At 41.9% G+C, this 14,566-nt stretch overlaps 1 protein-coding gene across 4 annotated transcripts in view; it reads right to left on the bottom strand.

The window, feature by feature from the left end:
* Positions 1-5,908: 5,908 nt before the first annotated feature.
* NTNG1 (netrin G1) overlaps positions 5,909-14,566 on the bottom strand; it is a 212,354-nt gene continuing 203,696 nt past the window's right edge. For all 4 annotated transcript variants that reach the window (XM_045027608.1, XM_045027609.1, XM_045027610.1 and 1 more), the window contains one exon: positions 5,909-7,133. In XM_045027608.1, the coding sequence (XP_044883543.1) occupies positions 6,907-7,133 (227 nt within the window). In that variant the 3' untranslated portion in view covers positions 5,909-6,906. The remainder of the gene's footprint in view (positions 7,134-14,566) is intronic.

Here is a 14,566-nt window from a genome sequence, read left to right as displayed (position 1 = left end):
GCCGCCGGGCGGCCCTGGTTTGAGCTGAAACTGTTGTCAGACTCTCAAATGTTTAACTTGTTCATTATTTTTATTATTATTTTATGCATGTCTCTGAGTCTGGACTCAGTTCTGATCTCATAGTTAGTAGAAAGGAAACCTGGAAATTGTTCAGAAATAACTAAGTTTGGATTGTTTTGTCAAGTAACATACCTGTGCATTAATTTTGGGTTTAGAGTCACATTACCTCAGACTGTAATCATACAAGCTAAGCAAGGCCAAGTCTGGTCAGCACTTGGATGGGAAAACTTCAAGGAATGACTACTGAATGCAGAAAATAATAATGGTAATTCAGCAGCAGGCACTATACCCTCTGATCTAGTGTAGAACCATAGCCTCAGTATGGTGGTACTCTAAATTCCCTCTAAGCTGTGTAGCCGCGCAGCAGCCTATTAAACACCATGCACGTGCTCAGGCCTGCAGTGGGGAGAGATGAATTCTCCCCCATCCTTGTACCTGCTCTGGCACCCTTCCCCAGGCACCAACCCAGCCTGGCCTGGTGCTCCACTTCACATGCGCTGAGACCCAGTGGCCACAGCACTGGCTCCTCTCTGGACCTTCCTCCGCGCTTTTCTCAGCCAGCTGGCTGAGGGCTCCTCTCTCCACCCCCGCCCTCCATCACCAGCAGGCAGTAGCCGCCGGCTGGGTGTGCACGGGGGGTAGGGGAGCAGGAAGGGTGGAAAGGAGCCCACATCTGCTCTCACTCCTCTGGGCTGCCGGTGACGGATGGTCCACCGCTTTGGGCTCTCCTGGGGTCCAGAGACTGAAGCGGCAGACCATCACTGGTGGCCCAGACTGCAGACGGACCTGCCGCGGCCTGGGGAGTGGTGACCCTCCCTCGGCCCTAGCCCAGCCCCCCAGACCTGCTGTAGATGGGGGAGAGGCACCCTAGCCCAGCCCTCTGGACCAGACGCAGCCTGAGGAGAGGCGCCTATCCGAGACCCACCATAGCCCCGAGGCAGCCTGCTCCCCAAACCACTCACTCCCAGACCGGAGCCATCACCCCCTCCTGCACCCCAACCCTCTACCTCAGCTCTGAGCTCCCTACCACACTCCTAACCCCTCAGGCCCACCCCTGCCTCGCACATCACCTCCATATTGGTGCACATAACAAAAAGTTTCGGCACACATAAGGGAAAAATTAGAGGGAACACTGATGGTATTATTATTACAATTTATGTAGCACTAAAGAGCTGTCATTTTTAGTAAAAGAAGGGCAAGGTTCCTTTGCCCGGAAACTGGAAAGTGTGCTTTTTCAGATAAGATATAAAACAGCAGTCATGACTGTTCTGGACAACTGCTCTGTATTTCCCCTCTGCGGTCCCTTAAGAGCACCAACTCTAGGCTCTTGGCTCCTCAGCCATCACCTGTCTTGGACTGAGACCTGTGTCTCTCCCTCCTGACCAGCGTTTTTCCAGGCTGCTCGGTTCCCTGCTTATACTGTGATGTTCCCAGCAGGCCAAACTGTCTAAACAGGACTGCATCCGTGCTTTGCTTTCTCTTCCCAGGCTTATGAACAATATAATTGCCAGCAGTTATGAGTTACCACATAGCCCTTTATAAGCAAGCACATTTATTTTTAAGGTGAAAGCATTACAGAAGTTAGCCAACATATATGTTAGGTGTAGTATACACCACATTAATAGGTGTTATATGCATGATATTAATTTAATATTCATAAGTGTTGTGAAGTTAATCTAACTGAATGTAGTATTCTCTTCTCACAATTCTGTTCACTCATGTCAGGTATCTCACAACACTCTGCAAAACTGAAGTCAGCTTTGGAATTAGAAAATAAGAAACTTGTAAAAGTAAAGATGCATGAATACTTTGTACCACGTACAGTTAAGGAGTACTTTTATGGCTCACCAACACTTAGACTGTCGTATTCAAAATAAGAGCTGGAAATTTTAGGGAGGTACCTTCACAGACCAGTACCTGGAATGCTTTTTTCCAAAATAAAGATAAGAAAGGTACAGAACAAGAAGTTAAGGAAGGATTGGGGCCCCCTTTCAACAGAAGGCCCTGTCTGTTTGCTGGATGAGAAAGAAGGCCTTGAGTCAGTTTAGACTCAGGCTCTTTATTCAAAAGTTCTTTTTGTCCGTTGGTCTCTGGAGAATCCAATTGGAACCAGTATATGTGAGCCTGTCCAGGTGGTGGTACTTCTCTGGAGGTGTACCTGAATACATTTGCCTAGTCACCCCCTACTGTTCTTAGTTCCTGGAGGAGCTGTGGTCACCCTCTCCCGTGGAATTATGTAGAATCCCTGAACCACAATGATACATAAACTTCATACAGTAAGTTCTCGCAGAGATATTGCAGGAGATTGCCATATCTTCCCCTTAAAGAACTGGATGTAACTAGTGTGTTTCACCGACATCCTAGGGAAACCCATTGACTTATTTCCTGGACAGGTTTATTTCTGTGGATGGTATTTCTGTCATTACCTTTCATAATTTCACATTTCATCCTGGTCTGCAGGCACCTGGACCATCTCTGGAAATGATGCATTAGGGCTGGATAGAATGTGGTTGCTGCCTCTGTCAGCTTCTCTCTGACCTTCTTCCCGGGAGTCAGCTCCAAGATTTCCCCTGGTGGGCTGGATGTGTCCTGCAAACCATCATCCCCTTTCCCCTCCCTCTCCCCTCGGTCATCAGCATACTGCAAGTTCACAAGCTGTACTGTTGTCTAATCCTTACTGCTGAGCTGCCTTTCTTTGCATAGATCAAGCATCTGACCTGTCTTCAACTGTTCATAATTCATTCTCTCTGTCTGTCTCTTTTCTCTCTTCCTTTCCCTAAAAGATGGAGACTTTTCTTTTTGCTTTTCCCTTCTATGGTACGTGCTTTCACTGCTGTTGGGACTTACGGTAATTCACCCAGTCATAGAGCCCACACATACTGACACCCTATATGTCACAGTTCAGGGCAGTGGCACCTATATTCTCCCCTTTATGGTTCCTTGAGGGCGTCAACTCTTGGCTCCTTAGCCATCACCTCTTTTGAGCAGAGACCTGCATCCACGGTTTTTCCAGGCTGCATCGTTCCCTGTCTGCAGTGTGTTATTCCCACCAACCCAGATTGGCTAAACAGTCCAACATTTGTGCTGTGCTTTGTCTGCGAAGTCTTACAACAATGTAATTGCTGACAGTTATGAGTTACCACACAGCCCTTTATAAGCAAGCACATTTATTCTGATGGTGAAAGCATTACAGAGAAAACATATAAAATAATAAAAGTTCCTATACGCATGCTAAAAGCTTATCTCAGTGGTCCCCAACCTTTTTTGTCTGGTGGGCGCCAGACAACGAGCCACGGAGGACTGTGGCGGCGGACGAGCATCTGCCGAAATTCCGCCGACAAGTGGCAACGTCAATAGGCATCACTGCCGAAATGCTGCCGACAAGCTGCGTCATCCAGAGGCGTTGCCACTGAAATACCACCGAAAACCGGTGGCATTTCAGCGGCAACGCCTCTGGATGACGCACCTTGTCGGCGGCATTTCGGCGGATGCTCATCCACCGGCCAGGACACAGGCTCATTTAGATGCCCCAGTGGGTGCCATGGCGTCCACGGGCACCGCATTGGGGACCCCTTGCTTATCTGATGTCACCCATCAGTCTTATGTGGCCTTAGTAGGAGAAAGGCCTTCCCATCCTTCCCAGGAAGAATTGGGGTATCCTTTGGACAGAAGGTATGGTCCAGGTACTAGACAGAAAGAAGGCCCTGAGTCAGTGTAAACTCAGATTCTTTACCCCAAAGTCCCCCGCACACTGTTGTTAGTTTCTGGAGGAGCTGTGGTTCTCCCTCCCCCATGGAATTACACAGAATCCCTGGCCCACAATGATACTTCTTAATAGAGCAAGATCTCTCACAGATATTGCAGGAAGTGGCCATCTCTGTCACAATGACTACTTGTGGTCACTGAAAGATCCCATGGCAATTTCAGCAAGATGTCTGTTGTTCTGACCAATTTTCAATGTGGGAAATACACTCTGCCTCCCTAAATTCCTCACTGACTTCAATGGAAACTAAGTTAAAGCAATACAGAGCAATGTAGAAATCTCACTGCGTGTATGTGCATTATATAATTATTCATATACTCTGCATATTATAGCAGAACTCACGTTCAAAAATCTTCAGGTACTGCAGTTCCTGTATATGTGTACAATGGCAAAACTAATGAGATTTGATGAAAATGATGATTGAAGAGAAAATTCACTTTCCATTGGATATGTACCTAAAATTGGCGTTTTATTAAAAGCAGGCTGACCTATGTGGTGAAATGCAGAAAATGCTATATAAATATATGGAAAGCTGTGTATTCCACATAGTTTTAGATGATCGTACCTTCATGAAATTGAAATGCAGATGAGCTGATTAAGATCTGATATTCATTATACTTCAGTATTGTTTGGCAGAGATCTGTATAATCAGACATGCATAACATGCTTCCTGAGCACTTTCACAAAGCCTTGACTGTATAATGACAGTTAAAGTGCATCTTTTCCAATAATTACATGGTCTGCATTTGGTCTGGGCTAATAAACTTCAAGACAACTTAAATTCCACATTTTAATATTAGAAATCCATTTAATTATAAGTAATCTTCAGATCTGTATGTCACCTATATTTGCATTTATATTCCTCAGTGACTCTGCAATATAATTTTCTGTTTGTTGTCTTGAGTATGCATCTAATATAAATCTACAATTTCACATAGGCCATGCTGGCACACAGCCAAACCTTTAATTTATCTCATCCTTGTTTTGTAAACTAAAAGAGACTGCTGGTGTGATTAGCAAACATTCCATAGGCGGGGCTGAGGTGGTAGCTTGAACAAATACTACCTGTTTACCTGTATTGTCAATCTCCAGATGAGTTTTTCTAGAAACAAAAACTGTTAAGATATGCTGTTCCCTCATGTAATATTCCTACAAGGTATCTGCCAGCAATGGGCGTTTTCCCCCTTGGAGGTGTAGAGGCTATCAAATAAGGTAATTTTCAAATTCACAGTCTATTCACCACAGGGGAGTAAGTAGCCAAGTAGAATCTATTGCCCTTAGGATTTTTGCCTGTGCTGATTAATTATTTTCCATTCTAGGCTATCATGGTAAAATATTTACATTATGTCTGATGAAAATCTGCTAGGAAATGAATCCACACAGTGTTGCTGCCTTTTGATTGTCCTTGTGTCTAAAACATTGCCACGGTTTTTGGTTTATTTGTACTTTTCTCTCTATCCCTTGCTGTCACACTCAGTAATTGGCCTAATAAAAGGTAGAAACAAGAATTTATTACACCTCGAGCAATACTTAAAACAAACTTTTATTTGCTGGAACAGCACTTTTTATCTACTTGCTGCTGTATATTTTGACACTCCCTCTAAATACTAAATCTGACTTTATTAAAAGTTGAATCACTGCACTTCTTTGTGTGTAGGGGGTTGTCATTGCTTTTGCAGTTTCTGAGGCAGACTAATATTTCTATATAAATAAACATTTCACTTTAATGAAGCTTTAGGAGACACATTTAAGCAGGGGCTATATCGACTTCATTACTGTCAATCCACAAAAGTTGCATGATTTAAAGAAAATATTCTTTAATACTTTTGTAAATTAGCCTTGGAATAATTCTGGCGACGACTAGAGTGAATACAGATTTAGTGTTTTTATAACATTTTTCCTCAAACAAAAGGTATCTTTTTATTCAGAGTGGTTTGATAGAGAAGAAAACATGTTAGTCAGACTTCATTGTGAACTAAATTCTGACGTTGAATTTGTATTTCAACCATATAGCAGATGATAAAATGATGAAGGAAAATAATTTTAAAAAATTGTCTTAAGAAATTGCAATACAAATTCCTGAAATTGTTTATGCAGGAATTTTTATTTTTTTATCTTCCAGTGTTAAAGCAACAAGAAAACATTTAGAATGTCCTTTGGTGGAATCTTATTACACTTGTTATATATGTAAACTGATATTCTTTGATGCCAGCACGTTGCCCATACAGAGAAATCTCTGCACAATTAAATAAAAGGAGAAAAGAAAAAAAAAGAGATTAAATAAAAAGTAATATTTTTCTTATCCGATTAGAATTAAATACATTAATAAATTGTCTGGTAACACAAATTGTCAATAATACAAAAAATCTACATTGTACATTATTTCAAGAAAAATAACTTCATTTGAATACAAAAGGATAAATACACTTTTTGTCCTATAGCCACTCTTGTACAGTAGATGAACACGGCATCTTACTGATGCGGTGCTGCTAAAATATACAAGGATATGACTGTCTTGAGTTTTATTGAGGGGGGCTGTTACACATGTGCATCACTAACATCAGACAAAGAAACCTTTCAACCAACAAGGGTTACAGAGCAACGTTCACTAAAGCACAGGTTGGAAGGGATTTAGGGACTGAAGCAGGCCAATATGGCAGCTTTAACAGATTTCCTTATACCCACAATGCACTGACAGCAAAGAATGCCTCTATTTGGTTGGTCCACACACTGGGCAGAGGTACAGTAGCGCACCATATCGAAGTGGCAAATGTTTATTATTTTCCATTTTGGGGGCTTGTCAAAGCCTTTTCAATCCTGTGTACTCTTTGCAGCTGGCGTTGTTTGTAGTAATAGACTTGGCAGCTGCCAACTTGTCTTGAGTCAGAAATTAACAGTCTTTTGACTCCGAGTGCTGTCCACAATTGATTAATATGGCTTAGTTCAGTTGGGCCTTCTTAGTTTATATGTGGTTTTATTCTTTTTCTTAAAATTTTAGTAGCAAATGCTTGGGTTTTTTTTTTTTTTGTGTGGCACATTCCTTCTGAAGCAGTCTGAACGCGATGCCATCAATCAGACGGAGCCTAGAATACGAGAAGCCCAGTTACTCCTAGTAGACCAGTCAGCGGTAATAGAGGGCCATGTGATACTGCCACGTTGCCGGAGTTTTGGCTGCAACCTCCTGGGTCCCTTTCACACTTCAGCTTCTCACACAAAATACCAGTGTAGGCTGGAGGGCACTGGCATCGCATGTTTTTGAGGCATGTTCCCCCATTCTGGCATTGCAGTAGTTCCTTGTCACATACATTTGCTACAGGACAAGAGGAAAAATAGAAGAAGAGCAGAATAAGCTTAAGTTCATTTGTTACAGAAAGCTTTGAACGTACATTTTCTTCTTCTTAGAGATGTAAATAGATATGTGATTCCAGCTTCCCAACAATTGCAGTTTACAATTTTTTATCAGTTAGCTATTTTCCCATACATTTTTTTTGCTTTAATTTTAGACAATATGATCTTCCATTTCAGACACCTGAATACTCAGTTACTTAATATCTACTGTTTGTCAGTGTCTTTATTATTATTGAACTGGAATGCTTGGTGAGTGCCTTATTTGAAAGGACAATGTGTATGCTAGCATCACAGAGCTCTTGAAAAACATTAATGGCAATTAAAAATGCAATGAGGTGAAATGAATAGAACTGTATGAGAAATCTGTCCCTGATACTGAGTGACTTTTATGTATTAATGTTCTGGAAGATAAACAAAAAGCAGTAGGGGATATGGCATGGGAAAGTCAGCATGCTCTATGGGTGTTAAATGATGTTAGTTTAAATTCACACACCATGTCAATGTGAGAACAGAGAGAAAGGGCACCATTTTCATCACAGGCCTACGTATTTCTTCTTAATTGTGTATGGTGCTTGGGTACCAGGGTGAGACACAATTTAGAAATACCTAAGATAGCCACTGAAGATAGGGAGAAAAGGTCACTAGGCTTTTGCTTTCCATTCATTAAACAAAACTGGATTGAAACATTCCCCTATAAGGGCGTGTATAGGCATACCGTGCTATTGTCTCACAGTAAATTGTAGATTATACTATAGAGTAGAATATGCTATAAATTATATTCCCATTTTAATGACTTATTTTCATAGATTCAAAAGCCAGAAGGGACCATTGTGATCAACAAGTCTGACCTCCTGTATAATACCGACCATAGAGCTTCCTCCAAATAATTCCTAGAGCAGATCTTTGTTTATTTTAGTTTTACTTGAAGGAGGACAAAGGGACTGACCCTGTACTCCTAATTTGGGCAGAATTCCCATGCAATCATTAGGAATTTGCCCTGAATAAAGGAAAACACGATTGGATCTAGTGTAAGGCCTCCGGGATTTGGAACAATATTATATATTGCTTAAGCACGTAACATCCAGAGAACACCCAAAGTAGAACAAGAAATTATTCCCAGTCTTTCCACTGTGAGATATGCTAATTGTTCTTTACATTCATAGATTTATAAATGCTTCACTTTTTTTAATGTATAAATACCATGAAAGCTAAAATCCAAACAGGTGGCCCAGATTCTCAAATGTTGTTTGGTAAAGGCTTTGGCTACACTTACACTTCAAAGCGCTGCCGCTTTGAAGCGCTAAGTGTAGTCAAAGCGCCAGCGCTGGGAGAAAGCTCTCCCAGCGCTGGGAGAAAGCTCTCCCAGCGCTGGGAGAAAGCTCTCCCAGCGCTGGGAGAAAGCTCTCCCAGCGCTGTCCGTACTCCACCTCCCTGTGGGGAATAACGGACAGCGCTGGGAGCTGCGCTCCCAGCGCTGGGGCTTTGACCACACTGGCGCTTTGCAGCGCTGCAAATTTGTAAGTGTAGCCAAGCCCAAAGCTCTACATAGCTTTACCGAGGCTGTATGGTGATTTACATCAGCTTTACGAATGTCTGGCCCAAAGCATTTCTAAAAATGCCTTTGATTTGTGAAAAACAAAGTTCTGTTTTATCTACCCCCCTCTTAACACCATCCCCTTGAACCAAAACAACAAATAAGTCCAACCATCCCAAACACCATGAGTTGTTTTCACCCTTAAATGTCCTTTCTCACATATATCCACTTTCTAGTTCAGTTCATATAAATGAGTCAAATAGTGATGTTGTTGCGCTTCCTCCCCAGCATGTAATAATATGAAAATAACCAAAAGGCAACATCTACCCAAGGTTTGACACCTTTCTCAATTATTCTTTCTTTTTGACCAATCACTATAACATTGAAAAGCATCCACAGTTTTTGTTCAATAAGTGTCTCAACTGATTATCAAAGTTCAACTAATGCAGTATATTCTGGATATCATGAAGAGGAAGACTGTATGTCTGCATTTCAGTGTTCTTTAGCATAGTACACTTGGCTATTTTTACATGATGAATATAAACTAATTGGAATAATAATAAAGTAAATTTGAGATTTACACTGCATACAATGGTACCAAATCCAGAATGGTAAACTAAAGTTTTCCATATTCAAAGTAAAATCTGGTTAAGTCTGTTATAATGAAGACCAAAAATATTTATATATAATCATACAATTGATGTAGTATTAACTTAATCATAGCAATAGTACAGATCAAATACAAAATACTGTCTTTTTAAAGATAAAGCTGGTGGGCTTTGCTTATTCTAATGTAACAAGCCTGTAATGTTTTCTTTGATTTGGGCAATAGTGGTGGTGAAATATCAATAAATAAATGGAGATGCACCTATCTCATAGAACTGGAAGGGACCTTGACAGGTTATTAAGTCCAGTCTCCTGCCTTTACTAGCAGGGCCAAGTACTGTCCCTGACAGTTCCTCCCCCCAAATGGCACCTCCCCCCGTCAAAGATTGAACTCTCAACCCTGGGTTTAGCCGGCCAATGCTCAAACCAGTGAGCTATTTCCCCCCCACCTTGATTAATTGAGTAGAAATCAATAGTTAATTAAATACTCTTTTTAAATAGAAGATGAGATCTTTTTTCTTAATGTTTGGTTTTGAATCCAAATTAGATATATACCCAAGTTTGGCTTTTCCAAGTAGCCAATTAAGCATGTTTATTTGCTAGTACATTTTCTATTTAAAAAATTTGTTTTTGACAGGCCCACTGATTTTTAAGATAGTCTCTGATCTTTTATCCCTAGTTTTCTGGGTGTGAATTATTGTGGTAGCATTCCACAGTACATTCACTGCTAACTCTACCTGATCTACAGACACAATAAAGCACTTAGAAATCTAACTGCTATAAAATACCCCCACAATAATTTGCACCTACAAACGGATGCAACATCACACAGGATGCTTTTCAAAATTAGGCCCAATATCTTTCATTATATCTGATATTTTCTTAAGTCATAAAAAAGAACTGCTGCATAAAAAGTTTCAGCGTCAATGCTTTTTTGTGTGCTCACAAAAACCACATACAAAGGCTAATGAAAGTAGACAAAGGCATAGTTTAATGGCCTGAGCAAAGTACTAGAAGTTAGTAATTCTGAGTTTCTAATCCTTGTAATGTCAGTGACTTCTCTTATGAACTTGGCAAGTCATTTAATTTCTTTCTTAATTTTCTCATCTGTAATACATTAGGATTGTTTTGGAGGATGGGGGCAAACAGTTGTGAAAGTTTTCATGAAATTTCTGGTTTCTAATAATTTTATATTTGTTTTAATTTTCCAATAAGTTCTAATACCCTAACCTACATCACAGCGATGTTGGAAGGAAAGATGCATTGTTTGTAAAAGGCTGTGAAAATGACAAGCCCTATCTACATTCAAGTTGCCGTTATTTATGTTGCTACTATTTTATTGACTTAGGACCTGCATTACCTTCAGATAATGTTTCCAGCACATAAGTAGCACAAAGCTATGTATCTGTACTTGAATTGTGACCAAAGTTGCTCACTTAACTAAGCCTACTCAGCTTGCCGCAAAAACCAAGAGAAGGGCCAATACGTTAGTTATAGTTAGCTTGGAAAATCTCTTAATTTTTTTCCTTCTACGTTTTAAATGTTAAATGCAATATTTTGTCAGGAGAGTTTACCCTGATACTTGTATTATTATGTACTTGCTCCCTATCAAACAAACCCAATGTTAAACAACAATAAAAATTTAACATCCCCCTTCCAACACTGTGAAACAAACAAGGCTCTATTCGTTCTTGTTTCTATTAAAGAAATGTCAAGGTGGAAACAATTGTATGTATTAGGCTAGGAATAAGATCCACAAAGTACCCATCCAGCTACTTTAAATTAGTGGTGGTTATTTTCAGAGTTTGTGGTACCATCTTTTGCTTCCATTTATTGACACCATTCAGATAAGCCATGCCTTAGTAAGAGGTCTGCAGTCACTCCTGTGGTGAGAAAAGCAGGGGCAGCTCCAGGCCCCAGCACGCCAAGCGTGTGCTTGGGGTGGCAAGCTGCAGGGGAAGCTCTGCCGGTCGCGGGGAGGGCGGCAGGCGGCTCCAGTGGACCTCCCACAGGCGTGCCTGCGGAGGATCCTCTGGTCCCGCCGCTTCGGTGGAGCCTGCGGGAGGTCCACCGGAGCCGCGGGACTGGCGAGCGGCAGAGCGCCCCCCCCGCGGCATGACGCCGTGCTTGGGGCGGCGTAATGTCTAGAGCCGCCCCCTGGAGAAAAGGGCTATATGTAATGTCTTGAATATAACTATGTAGGGCTTTCAGAGTCCAGAGCCAAAGCTGTGCCTGAGCAATGCATTTTAATTTAAATTTTTTCTTCTAAGTGTCAAAACAAATGTCCCTCAGTAATAACCTGGCAGATATCTGCTGGGCTGCCAATTCTGTCAAACTGTGTGGTGGATTTTTTGCTAATGCACATACACAGGACACAGATGATCCCACCAAACTTATATCTGTACCCAGAACTGTAAACCAGGGAACAAATTCACTGCTGGAGTAACCAGACACAACTCCATTGACCTTAAAAGATTAGCTATTTGCTTTTAGTGTTGGAGGCATGGTGGGGTGTGTGTGTGTAAATAAATAAAAAAATAAAATTAAAAATAATAAAAAAAAATTAAATGAGTCATTTTAGGCAGCTTTGATACAGTAGAAGCTCAAAGTTATGGACACCTGGGCAATGGAGGTTGTTCGTAACTCTGAAATGTTTGTAACTCTGAGCAAGCCATTATGGGATGCTCCTCAGGGCGGACTGCTTGGAGCGGGGACTCAGCTCTGCAGTGGCTGTCTGGTGAGTTGGGGTGGGGACAGGCAGCCAGGGCCGCCCAGAGGGGAGGGCAAGTGGGGCAATTTGCCCTGGGCCCCGCAAGGGCCCTGCAAGCCCTGGCCTGGTGGCGGTCCGGGTCTTCGGCGGCATTTCGGCTGTGGGGAGCCCTTCAGTGCTGCCGAAGACGCGGAGCGACTGAAGGGCCCCCCACTGCCGAAGACCTGGACCGCCACTGGTTGAGTACAAGCGCCGCAGCTCCCCTGCTTTGCCCCAGACCCCCTGAATCCTCTGGAGGGCCCTGCAGGCAGCTGGTTCTAGCCCCGTCTGCAAGGGTGATGAATGAGGCACCCTGGGGCACCGCAGTGTCAGTGGGTGCGGGGTGCAGGCTGTGGCCCTTTAAAACTGAGCTGCTCCTCCCAAGTACAGCATGCAGGCAGGAGCTCAGGCTCTGGCTCCAGCTCCAGCAGTTTATACTCCAGGCCAGGTTTCAGTAGCAGCTCGGGAAATTTCTTTCCCAAGCTCTGAACTTGCAAGCTTGTCCCCCTCCCAGCCAGAGGGGGAAGGGAGAGGGGAAAAGAACATGGCGAGTAGGGGGTGTTTGTGGGGACAGGCAGTCCAGATGTACCTATCTTTAATATGCAATACAGGCATAATACAGTATAGTGTTTGGGTTTTTTTGTCTCACTGTAATTACTTTAAAAAAAAATCATGTTCAGAAAACAACCTCCAAAAGGCAAATAGGTTTGTTTTTTCTCTGTCTCCCCACATCTCCCTTCTCCCCCCACCCCAAAAGCAAGCTTGTTTTCCACCACAGAGCAAATGCTCTCAAGATGTAAGAGAAGAAAAGGGCCTTTTTTCTCTGCAGGACCATTTATGGGATCGTATACTGCTAGTCTATCCATCCTAAGGCACAAGCGTCTAGTCTAATATGTAACAAGGAATGAGATGGGCAGAGCAGGATGGATTCTAGGGGGAGGAGTATTGGATGTGTGGTGTGCTTTTGCTCATCCTACATGGGATTTTGTGCCCGGTGAATCCACACAATACAGAAGTCCACTTGTCAAATCCCTATCCCATCCTGAACTGGAGAAGAAGGGAAGTTTTGTGGTTAAAGCCCTGGACTGACCCTTTGGAGATATGGGTACAATTTCTGACTCTACTACAGATGCCCTGTAAGATCTTGGACAAGTCACTCAACACTTATGCATCTCAGTTACTCATCTATACAATAGGGATAATACTCTTTTGTTGTTGTTGTCTGCTTTGTCTATTTACATGGTACATCCTTCAGGTGAGGGATTCTTACCGGATGTGTATATATAGTGCCTAGCAAAATGGGGCACCAATCTCAATTGGTGCCTCTAATCACTACTGTAATACAAATAAATAATAACCCTTCACATTGTAGCTGTGAAGATCTATGCAGGAGATCTCTGCAGCATTCAGGAGTATTGATTACTCCCTCTCAGCAGGGTCTCCAAGGTTCCTGAGGAAATGACCTGCATATTTAAAGCTGCTTTTGGTGTCTCAGAAGTTAGTATTTTGCTGTGGTGTTATATCCGTGTTGGTCCCAAGATATTAGACAGACAAAGTGGGTGAGATCTGAAGAAAAGCTCTGTGGAGCTCAAAAAGCTTGTCTCTTTCACCAACAGAAATTGGCCCAATAAAAGATGCCACCTCACCCACCTCGTGTCAGCAATTAGTATGTAGACTACAGTCTTCTGAGTATGCTATTCTCAGATCACTGCACTAGATGGATGAAAGCCACCTGCAAAATTGGACAAAGTTTGCAAGCTTTGCCAACCTAGGGAAAAGACACTGCAGTTAACTCAGAGAATTAATTCTCTAAGTTAAAACTAGGCATTTTTCCCAAAGTGATCATTAATAAAATATTGAAAACGTTTGTAGGTTAAGACCTCCATAAATACTGAAAAGATGATTTCTTGTGAATATTTTGTGACTTGCAGCAAAGCATTTGTTTTATAATTCTGATCTCCTTAAAATTGCATTTTTTTTTAAAGCCAGCCCTGTTCTTCCAACCAGGTCAGGCAGTTCAAATGGCAGATGGAACAATAATGTTTCATACAATTTAATTGGACACTTAATCAAACATATTGATTTTGCATTATTGTTAATTATCAGCAGAGAAGAATTGATAAGTTTTAATGAATTCATACTGCATTCTTAAATATTCACATGGAGGAATTTCTCTTTTGTTTAAAGCTTAACTTTCAGGCATTTGCAATTTAAAAAAAAATAGATTTTATCAGGACTGCTGTTAGTTGATGTTACTACAACTCAGAGGAAAATTATATACAAAATTACTGTGTTTCTTTCAAGTGGGGACTGCAGGATCCAATTATAAGCTCTTTGTACCCTTACATCCTGTCTGAAGGTCAGTTCAGGGAAGAAAATGTGTTCCCCTCCTTTTTCTGGGACACTTTCTTCTACTTTTGCTATATACAGCTTACTTAAAATAGCATCATAATGCCAAAAAGGATAGGCAGGTGGGTCAGAAACGTAGCTATGAGAGAGAACAGTC

The sequence above is a fragment of the Mauremys mutica genome, chromosome 8, assembly GCF_020497125.1.
Source record: "Mauremys mutica isolate MM-2020 ecotype Southern chromosome 8, ASM2049712v1, whole genome shotgun sequence".
NCBI classification, from domain to species: domain Eukaryota; kingdom Metazoa; phylum Chordata; order Testudines; family Geoemydidae; genus Mauremys; species Mauremys mutica.
Note: the sequence above shows the minus strand (reverse complement) of the source record. Positions and strands in the feature narration are given on the sequence as shown.